At 41.5% G+C, this 24,952-nt stretch overlaps 2 protein-coding genes across 2 annotated transcripts in view; both read right to left on the minus strand.

Moving 5' to 3' along the window:
• LOC310944121 (forkhead box protein O6-like) overlaps positions 1–1,790 on the minus strand; it is a gene marked incomplete at both ends in the record, with an annotated part of 45,773 nt that extends 43,983 nt beyond the window's left edge. The window contains one exon of the mRNA XM_083909813.1: positions 1,263–1,790. Coding sequence (XP_083765939.1) covers positions 1,263–1,790 — 528 coding nt within the window. The remainder of the gene's footprint in view (positions 1–1,262) is intronic.
• A 14,090-nt stretch (positions 1,791–15,880) lies between these two features.
• On the minus strand, positions 15,881–17,632 carry med18 (mediator of RNA polymerase II transcription, subunit 18 homolog (yeast); the record flags this gene model as incomplete). Its single annotated transcript, XM_083903827.1, has 2 exons — positions 17,549–17,632; positions 15,881–16,437 (listed from the first exon to the last, which is right to left on the minus strand). Exons 1-2 carry the CDS (start codon positions 17,619–17,621, stop codon positions 15,881–15,883), a joined length of 630 nt encoding a protein of 209 aa, XP_083759953.1. The 5' UTR covers positions 17,622–17,632.
• Between the last annotated feature and the right edge of the window lie 7,320 nt (positions 17,633–24,952).

Here is a 24,952-nt window from a genome sequence, read left to right on the forward strand (position 1 = left end):
TTATGCGTGAGGCCACAAGAGGAGCGAGAGCGGTGACAGGGTTTATGTTATGCAACGGCGACACGACAAGTTTCGACAGAAGACCGAGTGCGTGTTGCTGCACACATGCATTCGTCACTTGTGTTTGATGATATGAAAGACGTGCCTATACGCTCTAAATAGTCGCGGACACCATAATTCCTCCTGTAAATATCGACCGATCCGGTGATCAGTTTGTGGCCAGCGTGACCTCCTCTCTAAACCCTGTCTTGCTTTAGTAAAAAAACAAAAAAAAAAACAGATGCTGCCTATGGATGCATTCCCATGGAAATCACAAGCAAACTCAACTATCTATAGTCTCAAAAGTCTCCTCTCAGCAGGTGCAGGATAAGGACAAGCTCTGCTGCGCGGCTGATCCCTCTCTACCCCCTTCACCCTGTCCTCAGATGGCCACAATGAATGGCTGTATATAGGAGGAGAGGCTGCTGCTGCTGCTGCTGCTGCTGCTGCTGCTGCTGCTGCTGCTGCTTCTGCTGCTGCTGAAAACATGGGCAGATGTCCAGGAGGTTACTCTAGGCTCTCAGCCAGACAGGCAGTAGTGGTGGTGGTGGTGGTGGTGGTGGAGGACTGTGGTCAGTTGTGGAAAAAACCCCACTCTGAATATTTACATTGCGGACAGCCGAGTTGTGATCATCTCCAACAAGTGTCCGTCTGTTGATTTTCGAGGAGGTTATTGGAAGAAAACGTGCGCTGCGTTTCTTTACATATACCAGATCATCCTTAATAACAAAGCTATGGACAATACTTCATGTAATAGGGAAAATGAGTCTGAACAAGTGTATTTTGAACAGAGAGAGAAGGGGCAGGGGGGGGGTGAATCACTGACTGTTTTCAGGTTGGTCTGTGAACAGTTTTGTTCCATTTCACCAGTAGATATGAAGATTAAACACAGTGTGGTTACCGTCCTGCTGCTGGTGAATCACGGACACTACATGATGTCCATCACGAGCATGGAGACTCCACTCCACAGTCTATTATACAGTGTGTCATCTCTGATCTTTCACAATGACTGGTAATGAACTATAAGACAAGATAAGGCTTGTCACCATTCATGCGTAACCGCCACGGAATCCCATGTGTGTGTGTGTGTGTGTGTCTGTGGAACCTGAATGACTGAGTGGATTCTGATAATAATAATAATTATGAATACTATTATAGTTTAATGTTGGATTATTTCAGATGAGGATGTTTAAAGCTCCATCCATTCCGCTTTCACTCCTTACCTTCCAGCCAGCTGAGCTATTACTGTCGCCCTTATCCTTGAAATAGGGCACATAACGGACCATCCAGTCGTAAATCTGTGACAGCGTCAGTCTCTTCTCCAGTGTGCTCTCGATGGCGCGGGTAATGAGATCCGCGTACGACAGGTTCCCCCACGCGTTCCGCCGCGAGGATTTGGCTTTGCGCAGCGGTCCGGTCGCGTCGAGGACCGCCGCGCCGGCCAGGCATGGGTGCGTCGCGCCCGCGGGTGCCGGGGCGCCGGCTGGATGCTTCATCTCTGCCGGCGTTCCGCCCACGAGCGCCGCCGCCGCCGCCGCCGCCGCTGCCCTGCACGCCGGGACGTCCTCCGGTTCCACCTTGATGTTGGCCACCACCGGGAGACCCCCGCTGACCCCCTCGTGTCCGCCGGGGAAATCCTCCGGGCACGGCGGCGGCAGCGGCGGCCAGGTGCACGAGCGAGGCCGGCTCTGCGGCTCGAAATCCGAATCAACCTGATGCGCGTCCAGGTCGTCGTCCTCCATCATCAGCATTTATAGTTGGAATGGAGTAAAATCAAAAGGGGGGAAGAAAAAAAAAAAGAGGGGAAATACCTCCACGATCCCTTAAATGTCACTTGACGTTGAAAAATGTCTTGTGATATAGTTTCGATGTATGAATATACAACGAGAGGGTGTTCAACAGATCATGGTGGATTCAAAAAAAAAAAAAAAAAAAATCACAGCTTCCCGTGGAGAGATAACAGAAGTAATAAAAGTAATAATAATTTCTCCTCCATTTTTTTTTTTTTTTTTAAATAAAAAAAAGATCAAATATCAATTTCTTATTTCACAGTCCACATCCGCTCCGCACGTGCACAGTCTCAGAGCCAGTCATCGGGGTTCTCCTCTCCTCGACTCAAATTCAGTCACAACAGCAACAGATGATATTTCAGATAAGGAGCATATTTTGCAGGGAAACCGTCGATAAATAAATCCTCCAGGAGACAACGACAGTGGTGGGGGTGTGGTGGGGGGGCGAAAGACGAGGAAGAGGGAAGAAAAAAACCCCAGCACGGCTGCGTAAAGACAGCAGCCGCTGAGGCGATAATACGTTATTACCGTGAATTATTCAATCTTCCAGTGCGCGCGGATTTTACGCTGGCAGCGGCGCGTTCAAGTCCATTCAGCCTGAACAGCAGCCAACTGTCTGCAATTATAATGGAGAGGCGCGCGCATGTGACCAACCCATAAACACCCAGTCTGGCGGAACAAAAAAAAAAAAAAAAGGGAAAAATGTAAAGAAAAAAAATATATATAGTCCAGAGAATGAAATCTGGGAATGAGAATAATCTGGGTTCTTCTCTCTCTCTCTCTCTTTTTTAAAATCACACCTCCTCTTTCTTGCTCTCCTCTTCTATATCCTCCCTCTCTCTCTGATCCCACACATGTTCTCATTTGCTTACAACTCGCTCCGTCGACGTGAAGTGAGGATGACGCGCCGGCGCTGGAGTGAAGATGCTCTGCCAATTGGAGTGCGCTCGCGAAATCAATACTCTCTGAACGTGATTACAGCCAAATCCTCCCTCTCTCTCTCTCTCTCCCTCTCTCTCTCTCTCTCTCTCTCTCTCTCCTCCAAAAAAAAAATCTCAATCTTAATCCCAAATTAAGAATGACCTTTCATGTGACCACGAGCGCGCATCTGTGCGCGCCACAGCCTCAGCAATAAAACAAAAAACCATGTGGTGATGATTCCTGCACAGTCTCGTGTCGTGGAGGGCACGCGCGCTTCCGATAAAGAAATAAAGAAAGAACTAACAGCGTGGGTGTGTGTGTGTGTGTGTGTGTGTGTGTGTGTGTGATGATGATGATGATGATGATACGCCTCTGTGCGTGAGAAATTGACCGCGTGCATGCGCAGCGTCCAAATATCCTCGATGGGGAAAGGTATATTATAGTGTGCTGATTGGTTTATTTGGGGGGGGGGGGGGGGGGGGGTGGGGCACACCTGCAGTCAGTTATATTCTACACCGATTAGATTTAGTGAAGATTAAGATAGATTATAGATCAGGCCCTGTACTATGGAAGTCATAATTATGAGAGAAAAAGTCACAATTATGAGATTTAAAAAAAGTCGTAATTATCTCGTAATTATTATAGAATCTCACAATTTCGACTTTTTATCTCATAATTTCGACATTCTCTCTCATGATTTCGACTTTTTATCTCACAATTTCGACTTTTTATCTCATGATTTTGACGTTTTAATCTCATGATTTCGACTTTCTAACCCATGATTCCGACTTTTTATCTCATAATTTCGACTTTTTATCTCATAACTTCGACGTTTTAGTCTCATAATTATGACTTTCTCTCATAATTTCGACTTTCTAACCCATGATTTCGACTTTTTATCTCATAATTTCGATTTCCTATCTCATGATTTCATCTTTTTATCTCATAATTTCGACTTTTTATCTCATCATTTCGACTTTTTATCTCATAACTTCGACGTTTTAGTCTCATAATTATGACTTTCTCTCATAATTTCGACTTTCTAACCCATGATTTCGACTTTTTATCTCATAATTTCGACTTCCTATCTCATGATTTCATCTTTTTATCTCATAATTTTGACTTTTTATCTCATAACTTCGACGTTTTAGTCTCATAATTATGACTTTCTCTCATAATTTCGACTTTCTAACCCATGATTTCGACTTTTTATCTCATAATTTCAACTTTTTATCTCATAATTTCGACATTTTAATCTCATAATTATGACTTTTATCTCATAATTTCAACATTTTAATCTCATAATTATGACTTACTATCTCATAATTTCGGCTTTTTATCTCATAACTTTGACGTTTTAATCTCATAATTTCTCCCCTTCTCGGGTAGATTTAGACTTCTCATGTAAACTGTATCACACTATAAGGACCAAGGGTCTCAAAGGCCACATCAGCTTCACGTGCGGTCAAGTGAAAAAACAAAAGTCTAACTGCACGTCAAGCTATAGCAACAACAATGATATATGCGGCAATATTTTAAGATCATTTCAGCATAACACGTAAGCGGCATTGAAATCAATGTAGTGCCACAGGCTGGGGCTGAGCGCTTTAAGGTGATGGTTCAGGTATTTGAAAATGAGGCCGTGTGTGACTCATAGTCATCAATGACCGTGAAAGTAAGGAAAACATATATTAGCCTCCAAACAGAAGCTACTCTTTCATAATGTCCACAGAGAAAATCAGCATTTGTAGCCGACGTGGACACAGGAGCTACTGCTCTGTTTCTGCCTCTTTTGGTGACTCTGTGTCACTTAGATGAAAAATAGAAACAAAGGATTTTAAACACAAAAGTCACAAAATAACATGTTTGAACATAAGGATCGGAAACAACAGTGGGTCTAGAATTCCTGTGTAACCGTGATGGAAATTGTTGATTCCTCCCTGGAATTTGGTGCAGAGGAGGGACTTGGTTTTTCACAGAGATGTAAATCTCAGTTTTTCAAACTGACGTGATTGATTAACAATGGGATTAGAGTGATGAACACACTTAAGATCTCACAGACTTAAAGCGGACCTAGACCCGGAAGTTCCAATTAACGCTGTTTTTTTAGTGTGTATCTGCGTCATTACCTTGTTTAAGAAGCCCTGAAGGTTCTAAACCAGGGGTTCTCAAAGTTTTGATACCTGAGGGCCAATTAGGAACCCAACATTGGACTGAGGGCCTCCAAAGGAAAAAAAAAAAAGGGAAAAAAACCAGAAAGAAATCCCATTTGTAATAATTTTAATGACCAGATTGCATTTAGCGTTAATATAATGTAATTTAAGCGTTAATATAATAACGCTTTATAATTTACTGGGTAATTACCCAGTAGTTTGGCCATTGTTCTTACCTTCTAATTACAGGTTAATACCAAGTAACACATTTCTGTTACCATATATTTACTGGGTAAATAGCTAGTAATTGGGGGCTGTAGCTACCTGCTTATTACCAGCTTATAACCCAATAATACACTAAAATTCACCATATAGAAACCAGGTAAATACCCAGTATTTTTGTTTACACTCATTGGTCTGTATCCAGTAATGTCCAATAAACATTTAACAAGCTTAGTAGCTCCTGGATTAAAACTATCAACTGTAATTCATTGCGGGGCCGCCATAAACGTTTCTGCGGGCCGACATTGGGCCCCCGGGCCGCACTTTGAGAACCAACGTTCTAAACGAACAGTTCAGCCACTGCTGAGAACGCTGTGTTTTATTGTAATCTCGGGCTGATGCGAGATCAGCGCATCTTAGCATCATAGCAGTGCATCCACCGTTCCAGAGGGGGGGGCGATGCGCTTCTGAGAGCTGGTGTGCTGAATATGTCACTTCCGGGTACTGGCCAATCACAACACAAGACTCTGTCTTCTGGGTTGAGAGAGTTGAGTCTCAAATCTCGCGGCTGGGAAACAGCGTCAGAAAAGAGAGATTTCTATCGGCTCGTTTACAGCAACTAGGAGGTTTTTGAGCACGGCAGCCGTTATGCATACGAAGCTCACATTTTCATATGCACATTTGCACCTGTTGTGTGGCTGGATGCTGAGAGTGTGGAGAGACCATTATTTATTCATGGACTTTTAACAGACAGTTCTACATTCGCACACGCTCACATTTGTGCAGCAACAGTTTCTGATCATATATATCGTGCGCAGCCGCTGCATGCGAGCGTTTTTAATAGCGTAAGGGTAATCAGTACGACCTGTGGGGGCATGTTACTGCGATTGTGTTGACGTCAAAAGCACTTGACAGCTGGAAAAAAAAGGACACCGTCCATCGACACAGAGGCGTACATGCGGTAAGCCCAAACTATAAATGGTTGAAGTGAGCTCCATGGTGTAAGGTGGAACCCCACCCTTTGCATGCAAAGTGTGTGTGTGTGTGTTCTTGTACTTGCAGCATACTGAGGACCAGTGAGGGTTTTTAACCCCCAAAGTGAGGTCATTTTTACAGAGTGAGGACATTTTGGCCGGTCCTCACTTTGTTTTCATTGAAATCACTTCCCTAGGTTGCTATAACATGCTATACTCAATTTGTCAAAAAAAAAAAAAAATTCACATTTTGGACGACGTTTTTGTCAAATTTTGGACCAAAAATTTTGGGTAAATTTTTTTTTTCAAATTTTGGACGACAGTATAGTATGACGTAAATTGTCAAATTTTGGAACAAAAAGTTTGGGTCAAATATTTTTTTTCAAATTTTGGACGACAGTATAGTATGACGTTTTTGTCCAATTTTGGACCAAAGTTTTTTTTGTTAAAGATTTTTTCAAATTTTGGAATACGTAGTATAGTATGACGTATATTGTCAAATTTTGGACCAAAAAGTTTGGGTCAAATTTTTTTCTCTAATTTCGGACAACATAGTATAGTATAACGTTTTTGTCAAATTTTGGGTCAAATTTTTTTTTCAAAGTTGTGGTCGACATAGTATAAGTACGATGTTTTTGTCAAATTTTGGACCAAAAATTAAAAAAATAAAAATAAAATGGAAAAAGTTTTCCAGCCCTTTTTGCTCTGGAGCTCCACCTGCAGACATTTTATGGTACTGCAACCAGTAGTTCTATATAGATGTCATTCATGAAGTAGATATTTGTAACTGTGTTGATTTATAAAGTGGAAATGCTGGTCCTCACTTTGTCAGCAACCCAGTCCTCAGTATGCAGCAAGTACAAGAATGTGTGTTTGTGTGTGTGTGTGTGTGTGTGTGTGTGTGTGTGTGTGTGTGTGTGTGTGTGTGTGTGTGTGTACTGAAGCTGTACTTAAATGTTGCACAACATGGCCACCCTGTGCACTCAGACATGACTGATGTTGAGAAATGTGTGTCAAAAATAGCCCACTTTTAAATGTGGGAGGATGTGTCATCGTGTGTCATGCCAGTGACTTAACGTGCGGGGCATCAAATGCCGTGTTGCTAATAGTTTGCATATGCAAAAAGGCTACAAACCCTATTGCACCTACAAATTTGAGCAAAGGGTAATTACTATATTTTCAAATTATGCGGCGAGACTAACAATCGGGCCAGTGCCGGAGACGGATGAGCCTTTCATACGCTTCCCCCGTCGCAAAACACGAGGTTCTTGTTGCAAGCGCTTGTTCGCAAATAAAACTCCCTGAGAACCATAATTTTTGTGACACTTGAGATTACATAATGTGTCTTGATTACACATATAGTGAAAGAGGAGTAATTGTGAACATCGGGAAGACAAATGACCCGATGCAGAGGCTCACAGCAGGGCTGAATCTCCAGAGAGGCTCTGAGGAAGAGCAGAAGAACTTGCATACAGTCAGGAAAAAGGGGCCAGACGGCGTGATTTCACAAAACTACGTATGTTTTTCGTGGCCCTTTCCATTGCTTATTGCTACACCGTCCACATACCAGACATACCAGAGGCAGCGTGGCTAGCTTCAGGCTCTGGCTGATCCCAGAACAGAATATTCTGCAGAGCAGAATAATCATCTTAAAGCAGCCACAAGCAGGAAGAAGCACCACATCAACAACAAGGCAGCGCTTTGTGCTCGTCAAGTTGCGCGCCCCCCCCCCCCCATCAAAAAAAGGAGTCTCTGGAATTTCGTTCACATAAGGGACGCATCTTAAGACGTCGCTCGCAAAAAAAAAACCTCATGATGTCGTGTAAATTCATCCCTGCATCCACACCAAGAGTTTTAATTGAGGCTTGCGTTGTGGAATTGAAAAATATAAAGGAACGAGGCAGGTAATTGCTCCTATCCCCGTTTCAGAGGTTGGGCAAAATATGATTAACTGACGCCGTCTGTTTTTGGTCAGTTCATTATATTTAACAGTCAAAGAAGCAGAATAGCCAAATGGTCCAGAGAGCAAAATCAGTGTGCAGTCTTTTAATGGCCAAAAGCGCGTCGTGCTAAATGGTGGAATAATGAATTGATGATGTCAAAGATGGTTAAAGACTGTAGGGCTGAGTGGACAGTGCAAAAAAAAACACCAGTGTAAGTGAGATGTTAAAGGTGCATTATGTAATAAATCATAAAATCCTCCTAATATGTCACAGAGACTCAGGAATAATGTTCATATAACAAACTGAACTCAACAACAACAACAGTACAGACAAAATATTTGCAGACTGCAAATCATGTTTATGTTTTGAAATCACGTTTTTGGCATCATGTGGCGCCACCTACCGCCGTCGACCAATCATTGCAGTCAGTAGAGTCTCAGCTGCCGAGCAACCACGGGTTGCCAGGTACGTCAGAAAAACGAAACCCTAAAAGACCTCGGTGTTTTGAATTTGAATGTAGTAACCGTTTTTGGCCGCATTCTTACATATGGCACCTTTAATCACCGCATCCAACATGTGTCTACAGGGCCGGCCCAAGCATTTATGGGGCCCCTAAGCAGAAACCACCACCACCACCACCTTGGAGTAGCTGGGGCTTGAATATTATTGATAGAAATGTAAATGTGTTATTTACACTAAACCAGTGCTTCCTCTATAAAAAAAATATATTCCATCCATCCATCCATTTTCCACCGCTTATCCGGGGCCGGGTCGCGGGGGCAGCAGTCTGAGAAGGGACGCCCAGACCTCCCTCTCGCAGGACACTTCCTCCAGCTCTTCCGGGGGGACCCCAAGGCGTTCCCAGGCCAGCCGGGTGACGTAGTCACTCCAGCGTGTCCTGGGTCTTCCTCTGGGTCTCCTCCCGGTGGGACATGCCCGGAGCACCTCCCGAGGGAGGCGTCCAGGGGGCATCCGATTCAGATGCCCGAGCCACCTCAGCTGGCTCCTCTCGATGTGGAGGAGCAGCGGCTCTACTCCGAGCTCCTCCCGGGTGACAGAGCTCCTCACCCTATCTCTAAGGGAGCGCTCCGCCACCCTGCGGAGAAAACTCATTTCAGCCGCTTGTATCCGGGATCTTGTTCTTTCGGTCATAACCCAAAGCTCATGACCATAGGTGAGGGTAGGAACGTAGATTGACCGGTAAATCGAGAGCTTTGCCTTTCGGCTCAGCTCCTTCTTCACCACAACGGACCGATACAACGACCGCATTACTGCGGCCGCTGCACCGATCCGCCTGTCAATCTCACGCTCCATCCTTCCCTCACTCGTGAACAAGACCCCAAGATACTTAAACTCCTCCACCTGAGGCAGGATCTCTCCACTGACCCGGAGGGAGCAAGCCACCTTTTTCCGGTCGAGAACCATGGCCTCGGACTTAGAGGTGCTAATTCTCATCCCCGCCGCTTCACACTCGGCTGCAAACCGCCCCAGCGCATTCTGGAGTTCCTGGTTCGTAGGAGCCATCAAGACCACATCATCTGCAAAGAGCAGAGATGGAATCCAACCGCTCCCGAACTGGACCCCTTCCGGCCCCCGGCTGTGCCTAGAAATTCTGTCCATAAAAATAATGAACAGAACCGGTGACAAAGGGCAGCCCTGCCGGAGTCCGACATGCACTGGGAACAAGTCTGACTTACTGCCGGCGATGCGAACCAAGCTCCTGCTCCGGTCGTACAGGGACCGCACGGCCCTTAGCAAAGGGCCCCCGACCCCATACTCCCGGAGCACCCCCCACAGAATGCCACGAGGGACACGGTCGAAAGCCTTCTCCAAGTCCACAAAACACATGTGGACTGGTTGAGCAAACTCCCATGAACCCTCGAGCACCCTGCGAAGGGTATAGAGCTGGTCCAGTGTTCCACGGCCAGGACGAAAGCCGCATTGTTCCTCTTGAATCCGAGGTTCGACTATCGGCCGAACTCTCCTCTCCAGTACCCTGGAATAGACTTTCCCCGGGAGGCTGAGGAGTGTGATCCCCCGATAGTTGGAACACACCCTCCGATCCCCCTTTTTAAAAAGAGGGACCACCACCCCGGTCTGCCATTCCAGAGGCACTGTCCCCAACCGCCACGCAATGCTGCAGAGACGTGTCAACCAGGACAGCCCTACAGCATCCAGAGACTTAAGGTACTCAGGTCGGATCTCATCCACTCCCGGTGCCTTGCCACTGGGCAGCTTTCTAACCACCTCAGTGACTTCAGCTTGGGTAATGGGTGAGTCGACCCCTGAGTCAATATATTGATTATCGTTATTGTTATCATAAGTAAATAAAATGAAATAATTTTAAAAAATGCAAAGAAATCATTTTTCCTTGGCTTTTTTCTTGGTGTGTACCTTAAAGGGTTAATCTAATCACTTTTATACTCAAAGTGAAGACTGACACTGAACTTGCACAATAACATAATATAATATAATATAATAATAAATGAAATGTTTGAATTTTATATACATTTAAATGAAGCACCTGTAGTTAATGGACTGTTTGTTAGTCAGGGTTCATCCTCGTGAATTATTATTTTTAATCCATATATTAATAAAAAGAGATATTGGTTATGCTATAAACAACAACAAAACACATGTTTAATCATCAACACTAGTGAGATTCAGGTGGAACAGTTTTCATTTAGACTTTTAATCTTTTATTCCACCGTGTAATCTGCAAAATATTCAGTCAATTTAGGCCGTTTGTTATAAAATAATTCCAGTTTATTCGAAACTCAAGCACTTTTATTCAAACTTTAAAGCCTGTGTGAGCCCTCAATAGAAATTAATCAAGTTTGATGCCTCTTATGAAACCTGATTCAAGAGGATTTTTTTTTTTTTTTTTGCGTACATGTGTTGAGAAAAAGGTGTCAGTCTGGTTTCAGTTTATAATAAACCATGCAGCTCATAACGTTGCCTCTGGGCGACGAGCTGAATCTCCTCAACTTGCGCGCGAGTCGGCGGTTGCGGCTAACGTCCGCAATAACGGAGCAGGCCCCCGATGCCAAGGCGCTGATTAGCCTATAGCCGTTGCCTCTGTTCTTTTTAGGGCAACGCGGAGCGGAGGTTTCAGTGGGGAGTCCAGCTCATCACCAAATGAGCACCGCGCTGAAGACGAAGTTTAAGTGGAAGAAAGCCAGCCAGACTGTATAGAGTGTAGCCACGCCGGACACATAAAGCCTTGGGCAAAGGAGGCATCTGCCTCTTTAATACATAATTCACTCAGAGCTGAAACATCATGCTTTTTCGGTCCTGAGGGGCCCGGTAAAGTCTGCTTCTCGTTGTCGGAACATAAAACTGTCTCCATCAGATTATCTGCTCTCATTGACTTTAATGAAAGAAAAAGAAAAGGTTCTCCAGGTGCGACGACTGTACGTGGAAGAGCGGCGTCGTCTCACCTTTCCACCTCGGTGAGCGTGTGTCCTCGTCAGCCTTTGACGTGCAGGTAGGTCAACGTGGAGAGACAGCATCATCTGCACGCCCCGAGCTCTTCCCTTCACACGCAACATGGTCGCTTTACATCACAGACCCCCCCCCCCCCCCCCCCACCACCACCCCTGCAAATGCATCTTCCTGTAGCAGTATTATTAGAAGCACTCATGACAGATTGCCAACATTATTATCATAACTGACAGGATGTGCATTAGTTACTTCAGTCACCGCAGCAGATTGGCCCCTTAATGTCGACACACTGGCACGTATACACACACACACATACATACATACATATATATATACATATATATATATATATAACCTGGGGGAGCTGTAGTGCTTTCACACACACACAGTCGTCCCAGCTCAAGTTCCCATGAAAGAGGCACTAATGGGTTAACAGTAGAAATGAGAGGGGAAGAGAAGGAAAATCAATGCTTTTGTTGAAGGGGAAGAAAGAAAGGCTTTCACAGGTCTATGTATCATTAAGCAATTGAGAAAGCTAATTAGAGTGTGTGTGTGGGGGGGGGGGGGAGATGTGCAGATCTCACAACTAATTATTTCCATGGCAACCACAGCTCCTGTACATGATCTGAGGTAGCGGTTTCAGCACAGCCTCTGTGTCCACACAGTTACGGGAAGGGCAACAGAGACCCCTAGTGGGATAAAAATCAAAGTGTTCTTAGGTCGGAAATCCAAAAGCTGAGTGCTGAAACAGGACTTGATGCAGGAATAACTGTTGAATTGAACGACTGTTCAGGTCTAATAAAATATGTTTGTTTGCGTTATCTTGCCATTAAATGTTGCTTTTCTAATCGGATGAGGCTGCCACGCACACTTCTTACATTGCTCGATGTTTTATCATGCTGTATTTATTTGTCCCTTACTTGACGTTACTTGCAGAGTAATATTTGTATATGTTTTATCTGTGCTGTATTTGTATTTATTTTAAGGTTCGGGGCTGCAGATGTAAATTAGCCTAAGGCTAATAACTCTGGTGCAATGCATCGAATGGCGACATTTATGTTTTAATTGCACACGGTCCCTTTAAAATAAAGTTCAATCAATCAAATGTAAATCACTCACTCCCTACACCAAAGTCCATAGAGAAAACCTAGCAACATAGCACACAGTAGTTGATGATCCACTGCTGCCTGGATGAGCTCAAAGGTTCAAATGTGTGTGTTTTTTGTTTTGTTATTTCACTGTTTTAAAGGGACACTGCGTAGTATTTATGGGTTTATATAACCCAAAATCCACTTTTGAGGATACCGTAGCTCTCAGGGGGGGAGGGGGTGAGCAGAGGAGCAGTTCTTTGTTGTAAATTTCAGCCTCTCCTCTAGATGGCACTATAAACTACTTACTTCACCTTTAAATACTGGGACCTTTCTGTGTGGCGTTTCTCCCTGTGTCTGCGTGGGTTTCCTCCCACCATACAAATAACACGTTAGCATGTTAGTCGTATAATGACGATAAAGATGACGTCCTTCCTTTCCTTTCTTAACCGCTACACCAACTGTGTGGCCCAAGCACTGAATATCCATCCATCCATCCATTTTCTACCACTATATCCTCCACAGGAGTTTGGGCCCCCCCTGTAAAAGTTCATGATTTTCCTTTATAAATCGTTGGTTGTTTGGACAAGAAATTTCAGTTAAATATGTAATATAGGAGACAAACACAGTGTTATTTGAGAAGTGAAATAAAGTTTATATGATTTACAGAAAGTGTGCAAGAATTATTTAAACAAAATTGGGCGTGTGCATTAATCTAGGCACCCTTGACCTCCATACACAGGTGAATCCAATCATGAGGAAGGTTATTTAATGAGGCCAACTGCAAGTGTTTCTCCTCTTTGCATTTTCTCTGAAGAGTGGCAACATGGGAGCCTCAAAACAACTCTGAAATGACCTGAAAACAATGATTGTTCAACATCATGGTTTAGGGGAAGGACACAGAAAGCTATCTCAGACATTTAAGCTCTCAGTTTCAACTGTGAGGAACATTGTGAGGAATTGGAAGATCACAGGAGAACAGTTCTAGTTAAGGCCTGAAGTGGCAGACCAAGAAAAATCTCAGATAAGCAGAGGCGAAGGACGGTGAGAACAGTCACAGTCAACCCACAGAGCAGCTCCAAAGACCTACAACATCATCTCGCTGCAGATGGTGTCACTGTGCATCGTTCAACTGTTCAGCGCACTTTACACAAGGAGATGCTGTACGGAAGAGTAATGCAGAAAAAGCCTTTTCTCTGCACCACCCGCCACAAACGGAGTCACTTGAGGTATGTTAAAGCACATTTGGACAAGCCAGCTTCATTTTGGACTGATGAAACTAAAATTAGAGTTATTTGGGCAAAAAACAAGGGGCGTTATGAATGGTGGAAAAAGAAAACATAATTCCAAGAAAAACACTTGCTACCTACAGTAAAATTTGGTGGTGGTTCCATCATCATGCTGTGGGGCTGTGTGTGACCAGTGCAGGAACTGGGAATCTTTTTAAAGTTGAGGGTCGCATGGATTCCACTCAATATCAGCAGATTCTAGAGAACAATGTCCAGGAATCAGTGACAAAGTTGAAGTTGTGCCGGGGCTGGATCTTTCAACAAGACAACGACCCTAAACACTGCTCAAAATCTACTAAGGCATTCATGCAGAGGAACAAATACAATGTTCTGGAAAGGCCATCTCAGTCCCCAGACCTGAATATTATTGAACATTTTTGGTGTGATTTAAAGAGGGATGTCCACGCTCGGAAACCATCAACCTGTTGTTTTGTAAAGAATGGTCGTCCAAAATACCTTCAGCCAAAATCCAGACTCTAATTGGAAGCTATAGGAAGCGTTTAGAGGCTGTTATTTCTGCAAAAGGAGGATGCACAAAATTGTTTTTTTAAACTTCTGCACATGCCTAATTGTGTTTGAATAATTCTTGCACACTTTCTGTAAATCAAATAAACTTTATTTCACTTGTCAACTAGCCTACGCTGTCGGGGGCCGACAGCAAGGGGTATATCCGCAAACTTGTCCAATCCTCAAGTTTTCAATATACCCAAATAATACGCACTCGCACCTGCCACTAACTGTTTTAATTAATTATTGTATAAATTCAACAAAATAACTGTTAAATATTATGATATAATGCTGACTACACTTTATACATGTTCAAAGTATCCATATAAACTCGATATTGAACACAGAATACCTCAACTCATACATTTCTCTCTAGTTTTTAATAAAACTAGTTAACCTATTATACCTTGTTAAATATTATGAATATTAAAATGCTAACCACACCTGCCATATCTTCAAAGTGTCCAAATGTCATGAAAAAGCATACACTATGTTTATTAAATTCCATGAAAAAGCTACAATATGTTCAAACTTTCCATTCAATGCATTAATAAAGAAATGGAGGCTTAACTATTTGTTATATGATAATTAATACGTTTATATTATAATGTAATAAATATTATGAATAAGTGCTAAATAAACCCATGATATCCTCAATGTGTCCAAATGAGCTCAATAATAAAGAAAAAATGCCTTAACTATTTTTTCTGTGTTCACTAATAAGTTAACCAGTTAACTTATTATGTAACTATTACCAATCATAGCCAAAGTAATAATGATTGTACTTGTAGATAGTTGTTACATGAATCATTGTACAACATTTGAAGGCAATATCTCCATCAGTCTGGAAGATAAAAACCCCAAAATGTGTTTTTAGCATAATAAATTAATTAATTTGCTAATTAATAATAAAGCTACAAAGATGGGGATAATTCTCAGGTGGTATGTGATGCCCATGCAACATTTGAAGCCAATACCTGCAATACTTTGGAAGATACAGGCGAAAATATGTTTTTTATATCATTAATTAATTAATTAACTAATTAATAATAATGGTAGACAGCTCAAAATCAATAGAGATCATCTACAGGGGGTATGTGACCCATAAAAAAATAAGAACATTTAATCTCAAACGCCTTTCCAGTTATCGCGTTAACGGCTAAAATATGCGGACGTGGAGGCGCGAGACTGATTCCATAATATCCGCGCGTTTCTCGCGGATATAAATATAACTGTGTTTGTCTCCCATATGACATATTTAACTGAAATTTCTTATTCAAACAACCAATGATTTATAAAGGAAAAATCATGAAAATTTAAATGGGTGCCCAAACTGTTGACTGCCACTGTAGACATATTTTCCAGCTTGTATAACAAATGGACCAGAGGTGAAAAAGTTCAGTTAAAGTAGAACAGTATTTAATTTTAGTACAAAAATGGTGAAAAATGATGTAAAGAAAAATGAGAAACAAAGGAACTCGTCCATAGTAGAAAAGTCCACCCAAAAAAGTCAATGTCTCTGCTTGCTTGGGTCGATCTTCTCCAAATGAACCAGGGGTTTGAGTTGCTCAGCAAAGCTGCGCATGTCCTCCGAGACCGTGTCCTGACCAGCGGGAGCCAACACACTCAGCTCCACCAAGTACGACAGCGACAGACGCTCCGTGTTCTCCGTATTACCTGGTACCAGAATGCGCGAGAGCTTGCTGACGACGACTTTCATGACGCCTTTTCGGAATATGTGGCCATTCGCCACAAACTCGTGGTCCATGCGGAAGCCCATCTCGTTTAGGAACTCCGGCAGGCTGTGAGATGCGGCCACGTCGACGCAGTTGCGCACCAGGGCGTGGCGGCTCTTGTCTCCCACTTCAGGTTGGCCCAGGTAGCGCAGGTGCCACGGAGCCGTGGGGTGAGAGAGGGAGCGTCGGGCACGGAGAATGAAGGGGTTACCTTGCTGGCCTTTCAGAAGATAAACCAGTTCGTGATCCGTGAAGCTCTCTGGTTCCATGTTGTCGCAAAGACCTCGGAGGCGATGCAGGAGACTCTCCAGAGCCTGATCTAAGACACTGCCTGAAGAGTTAAAAGGGAAGAGAAATGTTTTGTAGAGTGACACCACTGTATCAATGTCCTTACAAGACCAGAAGAAAAAATATTTTTCTGTTTTATCATTTTCATCCCTCCATCACAAAATAGCCAGATAGCTCATGACATGTCAGCATCTCACAATCATATTACAGGGATAGAGACAATAATTTGTTTGTTGGAAATAAGAAACAATGAATGGGATAATTCAGCTTTTTCGAAGTGAGATTTATGAGGTACTGACAAATACAGGGTCTCTGCAGGTTTCAACAAGTCAAATTTAAGACTTTTTAAGACCATAATGAATACAGTTTAAGACCATACTGACAAAAACAGACTAGCTAGTGGTGCTCCATCAATTCTCATCGGGGAACACAGGTGGCCTATTTTAGTTCCGTGTTGCAGTCATTGTTGTTATCGCATCCTCAAAAATAGAAACATTTCATAGCGAGACTGAAGTTTATGCATGTTTTGAATAGAAGTAACGTTAATAGATTTTTTAAGACCTTTCAAAATTGTATTTAAGACCTTTTATGAGATTTTAGGAGAATTCAAGACATTTGAAGGCCTTAAATTCAAATTATTGGATTTAAGACTTTTTAAGACCCCGCGGATACCCAGCAAATAGTCAGTGACCCCCATATTGAGAACCAACTTGAGGCACGAGAACTCCCTCTCACTGAAAAAAATAAAGTAGAAATCAAATCTACATATGCTTATGTCTACTATATCCTGAGAACATGTTTATTACTTTATTTCATAGCATATAGGCAGCCGTTGTGCACAGACAGAACTTGTCGATTGATTCACTGCTGCCTTCACCAGTATATTCACACGAGTTATTGAGATACTTTGTTGTTTGTATTTAAACACAGGTAAATACAGGTTAATATACCAGGGCAGTTCCTATGTCCCTGAAAGCTAAACATGCTGATTTCTCTGTAAACTTTGGTGCACGACTAGTCAGTCTGAGTGTCCATATGTGTATTGTTGTCACCATTGACTTAGGTGTCAGCACCTCCAGTACCAGTTAATTATATAATGAAATAAGATTGTGGTTCTTTAATTCTCAGCTGCAGAAGTTTCTGACTTATCTCACCTTGCAACAGATACTCCATCATATTGATGGTTCCACCAGTGACTGGCATCACAGTGACAGGAGGGGCCTCCATCTTTACCCAAGCACTTTTCAATCTGAAATATGAAAACATTGACTGTTACACCAGTGGAACAATTTCCTGATTTAAATAATAAATACCAATAAACTGCCAGTTCTGCAATAACGTCAACAGAGAGTTTAGACACTAGTATGGTTTATTTGAATTGATTTGTAATTCACAAGTGTTTATGTCACATTAACTACGAAAAATAAACGCACCTCAGCTCTGTATGTTTGTATCACATAGGTCAAAACAACAACATACACTTGAGCTGGATACGAAAAAAATAAAAATCACCTTTATTGCAAAAGTGTACCTAATAGCGAGAGTTAGCGATATGTACTGAGCTAGCAATAAAAGTTCATGCAGTAAAGCAGTTTGCTCCATTTACCCGTGAACACAGCAGACGAGGAACCCCCGAGATGGTTGGCGAGTACGTCTTCTTCGGCAACGCCTCCTCAGTAAAGGCCGGGGATGCAGTAGGCCTCGCCGGCACCTCCACTCAACACACGGATAGCTACTAGCTAAATGTAAGCCTCTTCAGTTCAAGTAACCGTGCTAAACATTTCACCGTTGTGTAAACGTGTTCTGGTGACAAATATCTGACAGCAGAGAGACGGTTGGAGTAAAAGGAACAACGCCTCTTTGCTAATTATTGAGTACAAGTCGTAGGAAGAGAATAGTTAGCATGAAATCCACTTGTTTTCTTCCTCGGGTTTGTTTCGCTGAGGGACTGCATCACCACCTTCGTAACGCACTAGCTCCACCTTCAGGACGCAGGTAAGCATTGCAACTTTCCTCCACACAAAACGGTTGTAACCCAAGTCAAAAAATATATGCATAATATATATAATATATAATATAACTTTATTATAACTATGGTGGATACCCATACATACTACTACAAATATCCTATTTTATAAACGGGTGCTTTGTTTTGCATCATCACCAGTAATTTGTAACAAATTATAAATAAGGACATTTTACAACATGTAAAGGAATTTTTTTATCCTAGAGAAATAAGTCAGATTTTATCAGGGCTTACGTTTTGGTCTCTTAACTCAGTCGGCAACATACAATTTGGGACTATTTCTCTATAGCTACATGTCGTCAGGATAGATTTATTCATACAGTGCAATAAAAAGGAGTGGAGCCAAAGTGCTTAATTGCAAAGGAAATTTAAGTGGAAAAAAAACAGTTAATGACAAAAAGACAAGATTAAAAGTGAAAGGAATAGTGTAAAATAAAAAAATAATCATATTTTAAGACATTTTAAGCACAGGAAGGAAGGTTGACAGCATGAATATAAGAGTTTACCACACTTAATACATAACAACACGTTGTTTTGTGCACATACAAATCAATACACGCTATTTATAATTGTCTTTCATATGATTACAATAACAGGTGAACAACACTTCCAAACAATTCACTGTAACCCTAACCCATATTGCCATCATTATAACGCCGCATCAACTCTCTACATGTTGCATTTTCTATAAGAGAGCCACTAGTGGGCAGCATATAGCATAACACAGAATGCTGTTATTGCATACGGAACATCTTACAACACTGTAAAAAAAAACTCAGAAAATGAATTAATAGCAAAAAAAAAACATGTACATTTAATCCCTGTGTATAGGCACACTATACACACACTCACTGTCATACATGTGACTGCTATGTGTTGTCCTGACAGGTTTCCTGATGATAAGCGATGAATAAATCACATGGGCCTCCTCCATCTGCAGTAAAACGTAAGAATCTTTATTAAAGTACAGTAGACGGGTGTTTTTTTTTTTAAATTATTATTATTATTGATAAATCATTTCATAATAAACTTTATGCATAATGCAAACCAAGTGATCTGTGAGAGAGGAACAACACCTCTGTGCTCTGTTTTACACTCTCACACTCTCTCAGAGCTCGTAGCATCACAGGGCGACTTTGACCAATCACAGGGTAGATAGAAGGTGAGCGCTCCTATTAGCTTTTCCTTTAAAACTACTCTGCATGCAGGTCACTTCGGTGAGCCGAAGCAACAATAGCCTAATCCACAAAGAAACAACAACAACAACAAAACAGACAAAGAAGAACAAAAAAAACGCTCTTTTAAGCTTTTTAAAATGCTGTTAATGAAGTGACATGGTCACGTTGAACCATTTAACACAAACACTTGGACTTGGACAAAGTGGTTAGTGGTGTGAAAGAAAGGGGTGTTAACTAACAAACATCCAGCAAATGTGGCAGCCAAAAAAACAAATGAGGGAAAACCAAAGAGTAAAAAATACACCCAAGCCATTTAAAGAAGGCTCTCAGGCTTGATGAGAGCAGCTCAGGACAGAGAGAGCTGCAACATCCAAATGTAAAATTCTTTAATAACCTGCAGATTTAAAATGCACAGTGTGTAATTTCTGTTGCTTGGGTTCAGTTATAACAATAACAAATAAGATGCCTAGTTTCATTATGTTGTGAAGCAGAATAGGATCATGGGAATTGTTCGCCTGGTTTGGTTTGGTTCCCCTGTGCGTTTCGCGCTCTACAGGGAGAGCTTCGGCAGCGACAAACAGCAATAAGCTGTCATCAGAGGCGCAGTTTGCGAAAACAGGCAGGGCAGGCAACTGCTTGGGGCCCCCGAGCCGATAGGGGGCCCCCGACACCAGGCTGTTTTTACTGTAATGTGCAGTGAGCAGCCGCCTCCCCGTCCCCCTTAAACAACAATGGGCCGATTTGCAATGACATCTCAGTAGGAAACCCCCCCCTAAAGGGGCCCCACCTCACTTTAACCTGTGTGAAGTTATCGTTCTGCAAGTTGGAAAATGAAGAGGATTATTTACAGTGTAATGAATATCTTTTTTTACTCAGTTTATATATGTTCTTTTCAGTTATTTGCAGTATTTTATTGTTGTATATATTTATATTGTTTTATAATGTGGGTTCTTTACAGTGTAATGTCTTTTTTTAACTAAGTTTATAGTATTTTATTGTTCTTTACATGTATATTTTCACATACTTTCTAATTACAAGGTTTTTCCATGTTATTTCTCTCATTTTGAAAAAAAACAAAAACATTTTGAACTCGTACGTGTTTCGCTGGTGTCAGATTATTTGTAACATAATGGTGATGAACACTGGTTGGAAGGAAGGGCCCCCTGGGAATTGTTGCTTAGGGCCCCTACAGACTCTAGAATCGCCTCTGGTTGTCATTATCCATTAGTGACAAATACACACAATACAACGTTCCATGGGTTTTTTTTTCCCCATTGAATGTGGAGCAGAGTTGGTAAAGTTAACATGAATAGGAATATGTCTTTGGATTAAAATAGTGTTGGGAGCAGTTTGGCTGATGTAAGCTCACTACTGAACACAAAGGATGACAATAGTTTCATCATTTTTAGATATTTTGAAGCAGACATGTTACATTTTGCATCTATACATTTTTGTAATCATCGTCCCACACTCACCCTGTCATCAGTGGCACAGCCGGAGCAACACTGAGGAAAACCTTTACAGAGAGAGAACAGTCAGCCATGTTGGATAGTCATCATTTGAAGACTTCAAGCGCATCAACAAGCAATAAACAGGAAGTTTTACAATGAAAAAAAATGTCCCACCTGCCCACAACCTTTCTCTGAAGTAGAGCACTGAAAGCACCACTAACATAATACACCCAGCTGCTGCTGATGTTCCATAGATAACAGGAGACAGATTGTTTGATTCTGTAAAAGATCGGAAAAACACATTAAAATATGTCACGCCGCAGTGAAATTTGAAGCTTAAAATATCCCCTCAGCCACAAGGTATAGGAGCACAAATCACTTTTTGGCAGGTAAAAGGGGCCTGAGTGGACTATAATAACACCTACCCGGTGAAGTGTTTGATGGTCGGGTGCCATTTTCGCTGCAGTTTAAAGAGCCGTTCTCATGCAGTGGTATGATCCATGTGCCGGTGTCCACATTCGACGTGTTGTTGTATCGGATGTCTCTGAATTCCACGTCGCATGTTACGGCACAAGAAACTGACAGATCTTCTCTCTGGTGAACTGTAATGTGACAAATAATGGCTATATTTCAAAAATCATAATTTTTAGCACATGCAAAATACAGGAACCGCTGGTCTCCTGCTGCCTCTTTGGGTAAAAGTATGTGTCACTTAGGTGAATCCGAAACGGAGGATAGTAAACACCTAATTTACATAATAACACATTTGAACTAGAAAAGCACTCAGAGAGCGCAGACCTCCGCCCAGGCAGCTCAGTGCCTTCAAAATACACCCTGCGGGCGCGCAGTGTATGCATGTATATTGTCCTTTACGGACAATAATACAATGTAGTATTTGCTCTTGGGCTCCCCCTAAAGTTGGAAAAAGGTACTGTCTGTACTGTCGCAAAACTGTCATAAAACATTGTTGACAAAACCACAGGACAGGACTCTCAGACTCTTGATTTTTGGAGACATTATTTGAAGGTTGATATACTACATTGTATAGACCAAGGCTATTCAACCTAAGGCCCGGGGGCCAGAACCGGCCCTTCAAGCAATTTGGACCGGCCCGCGGCCCATTAACCTATAAATAATGAATGTATTATTAAAAAACTTCCAGAAAACATTAAGAAGAATGATGTATATTTGTTTTTAATAATAAGAGTAGCGTTAATTAAACAAATTGCAAGAAATTGGTTAAAAGATTTAAGTCAATTTAAATTGAAGTAATCCCAAATGGAAGGATCTTGTAAATGAGATATATTTATACGTAATGGAAAAAAATAACAATGAGAATTAGAAATCAAGTTTACATTTTTGAAAAAAGACGGGAAAAATGGGCAAGATATATAACAAGTAATATCTCTAATGATTTGTAAAATATGTTTCTCATTGATATTATATATATATATGTGTTTGTTGTTATGGTACCTAGTGCATATATTTCTGAAAATGTATCCTCTGACTGAAACCTTATGTAATTATTTATTATTATTATTATTTTTATTATTTATGGGTTTTTTTTTCTCCGTTGTCTGTCTGAAGAAAAAGATAATTAAAAAAAAAAAGCCAATAAAACCGTAGCCTCGCCTATTTCTGGCACTTTGTGACACTTTTTGGCAAATACTAGTACAGCTGTAATCGTAGGCATGAATATTTTGCACTAAGAGCCAACTGTAGCGTACGAAGGAGTATTAGGGCCAACCAAAAAAAAAAAAACAGCCGAAAAAAAAAATTGTGGCACAAGAAAAAAAACGGCACAAAAAAAGAAAATAGGCACTCAAAAAAAAAAAAATTCTTGTGCCGTTTTTTTTTTTGTGCCGCATTTTTTGGGGGGGGGGAGTTTGGCTCTAACACTCCTTTGTAGTAGCGGTACCTGTGTCTTGTTGTTACTGTAACCTTTATTTTTTGCACTAAGAGCCAACTGTAGTAATTGTACCTGAATATTATTGGTACTGTTACTTATTTTTCTGCAAAAAGGGTTAGGGTTAGCTCATGCACAGCTGCCTGTAATAGAACCACACTCATTTCCCCCCCATTAATATAGACCATCAGACAGTGTATGTGTTACTCTCTTACCAGTTACTATGCACAAGTCGATTGTCAGTAGCTTCCGTGTGGATCCATAACATCTGCTCGTCCAGCAGGTGTATTTCCCAGCATCGGCTCTTGTGACATTTATAACACGTACAGACTTGTTCGAGGTCACAAAGACCGTTTTCAGTTTTGCCGAGGACGTTGCCGCGTCACTCGTCTCGAAACTCCACTCTGACTTTGTCGATTCGCCGCGAAGACATTCGTGTGTAAAAGTGCTGCCTGCGGTCACGTATATTGTCTTATGGATGTCACTCTGAACTTCTGTGGGGGATAAAAGAAGATAAACATGCTTTGAGGACGAGGATCGGGCTTTTTTCGGCAGATTTAATAGAAGAAAGTTGACAGTTTCGTACCTTTCTTGACTCCGACGACTGTGGACAGTTGACGGACGCATTTGTCCTGATAACAGCTCTCACACCAGTACAGGCCTTGATCGTCCTCGTTAAAATTAGTGATCACCAATGAACGATTTGACATGACACTCTTTCTGGTTTGAGAGACAGAACGGAGCGGCATTCCAAGCTTATTTTGATGCAATATCTTGATTGCGGGACTGTGTTTGTTCTTCTCGTAAAACCACTCGAAAGCGTCAGAGTCACTTGTCCCACGTTGACATGGTATCACAGCTCGACATCCCGGCAAGAAGTCAAGTTGCTCTGGGAAAAAACATCACAAGAGTTTGAATATGAGCTGTTTCTTATTATTATTTCCTATTATAATAAAATAAAAAGTTAAAGGTGCCATATGTAAGAATGTGGCCAAAAACGGTTACTACATTCAAATTCAAAACACCGAGGTCTTTTAGGTTTCATTTTCTGACGTAACTGGCAACCCGTGGTTGCTCGGCAGCTGAGACTCTACTGACTGCAATGATTGGTAGACGGCGGTAGGTGGCGCCACATGACGCCAAAAACGTGATTTCAAAACATAAACATGATTTGCAGTCTGCAAAATATTTTTTTTTTAATGCAAATATTTTGTCTGTACTGTTGTTGTTGGTGAGTTCAGTTTGTTATATGAACATTATTCCTGAGTCTCTGTGACATATTAGGAGGATTTTATGGCTAAGTTGCTTTAGATTTATTACATAATGCACCTTTAAATAAAAAAAAGTTAAAACACAGAGAAAGATTACGTGCACAAATAAGAAGGTTTAAGTGCAAAGAGCGGCAAAATCATCCTTCATCATCCAAACTCTGTTTTTTTTTGTTTTATTTGGATAATTGTTAATCGGATGATGATTAAAACAAGATTTCTGATTGTTTTAGCTTCTTAAATGTGAATATTTTCTTTGTTTCTTTGCTCCACATAACAAAGAAATCATTAAAACTGAATCATTTTGTGTTTGTGGACAAAACAAAGACATTCGAGAACATCATCATTTCCAGGTTTGACACACACCGATCAATGTGTTTTTTTAACATTTTCTGACATTTTCTGGCGCAACCGATTCATCGAGAAAATAATCGACAGATTAATCGATTACGAAAATAATCGTTAGTTGCAGCTCTAAACCAGAGCTGTCTCCATCAGTAGATTGTCCACATAGTGTTGTTTCTGCCTTTTGTTTTTGTTTTATCTTCTGTTAAATTTGTTACCTGCCTAGGGGACTACAGACGTAAATTAGCGTTGTTGCTATAATGAAATAAATAAACACATGCTAATATTAACAAAGCAGTTGGTTACTTACTGTTTCCTGAGACAGAGGTGGAGTATTTCCAAAAGAACAAAGAACGATGGCTTTCTGCATGGTGACACACTTGT

Source organism: Microchirus variegatus (genome assembly GCF_963457635.1).
Source record: "Microchirus variegatus genome assembly, chromosome: 2".
Taxonomy (NCBI): Eukaryota; Metazoa; Chordata; class Actinopteri; order Pleuronectiformes; family Soleidae; genus Microchirus; species Microchirus variegatus.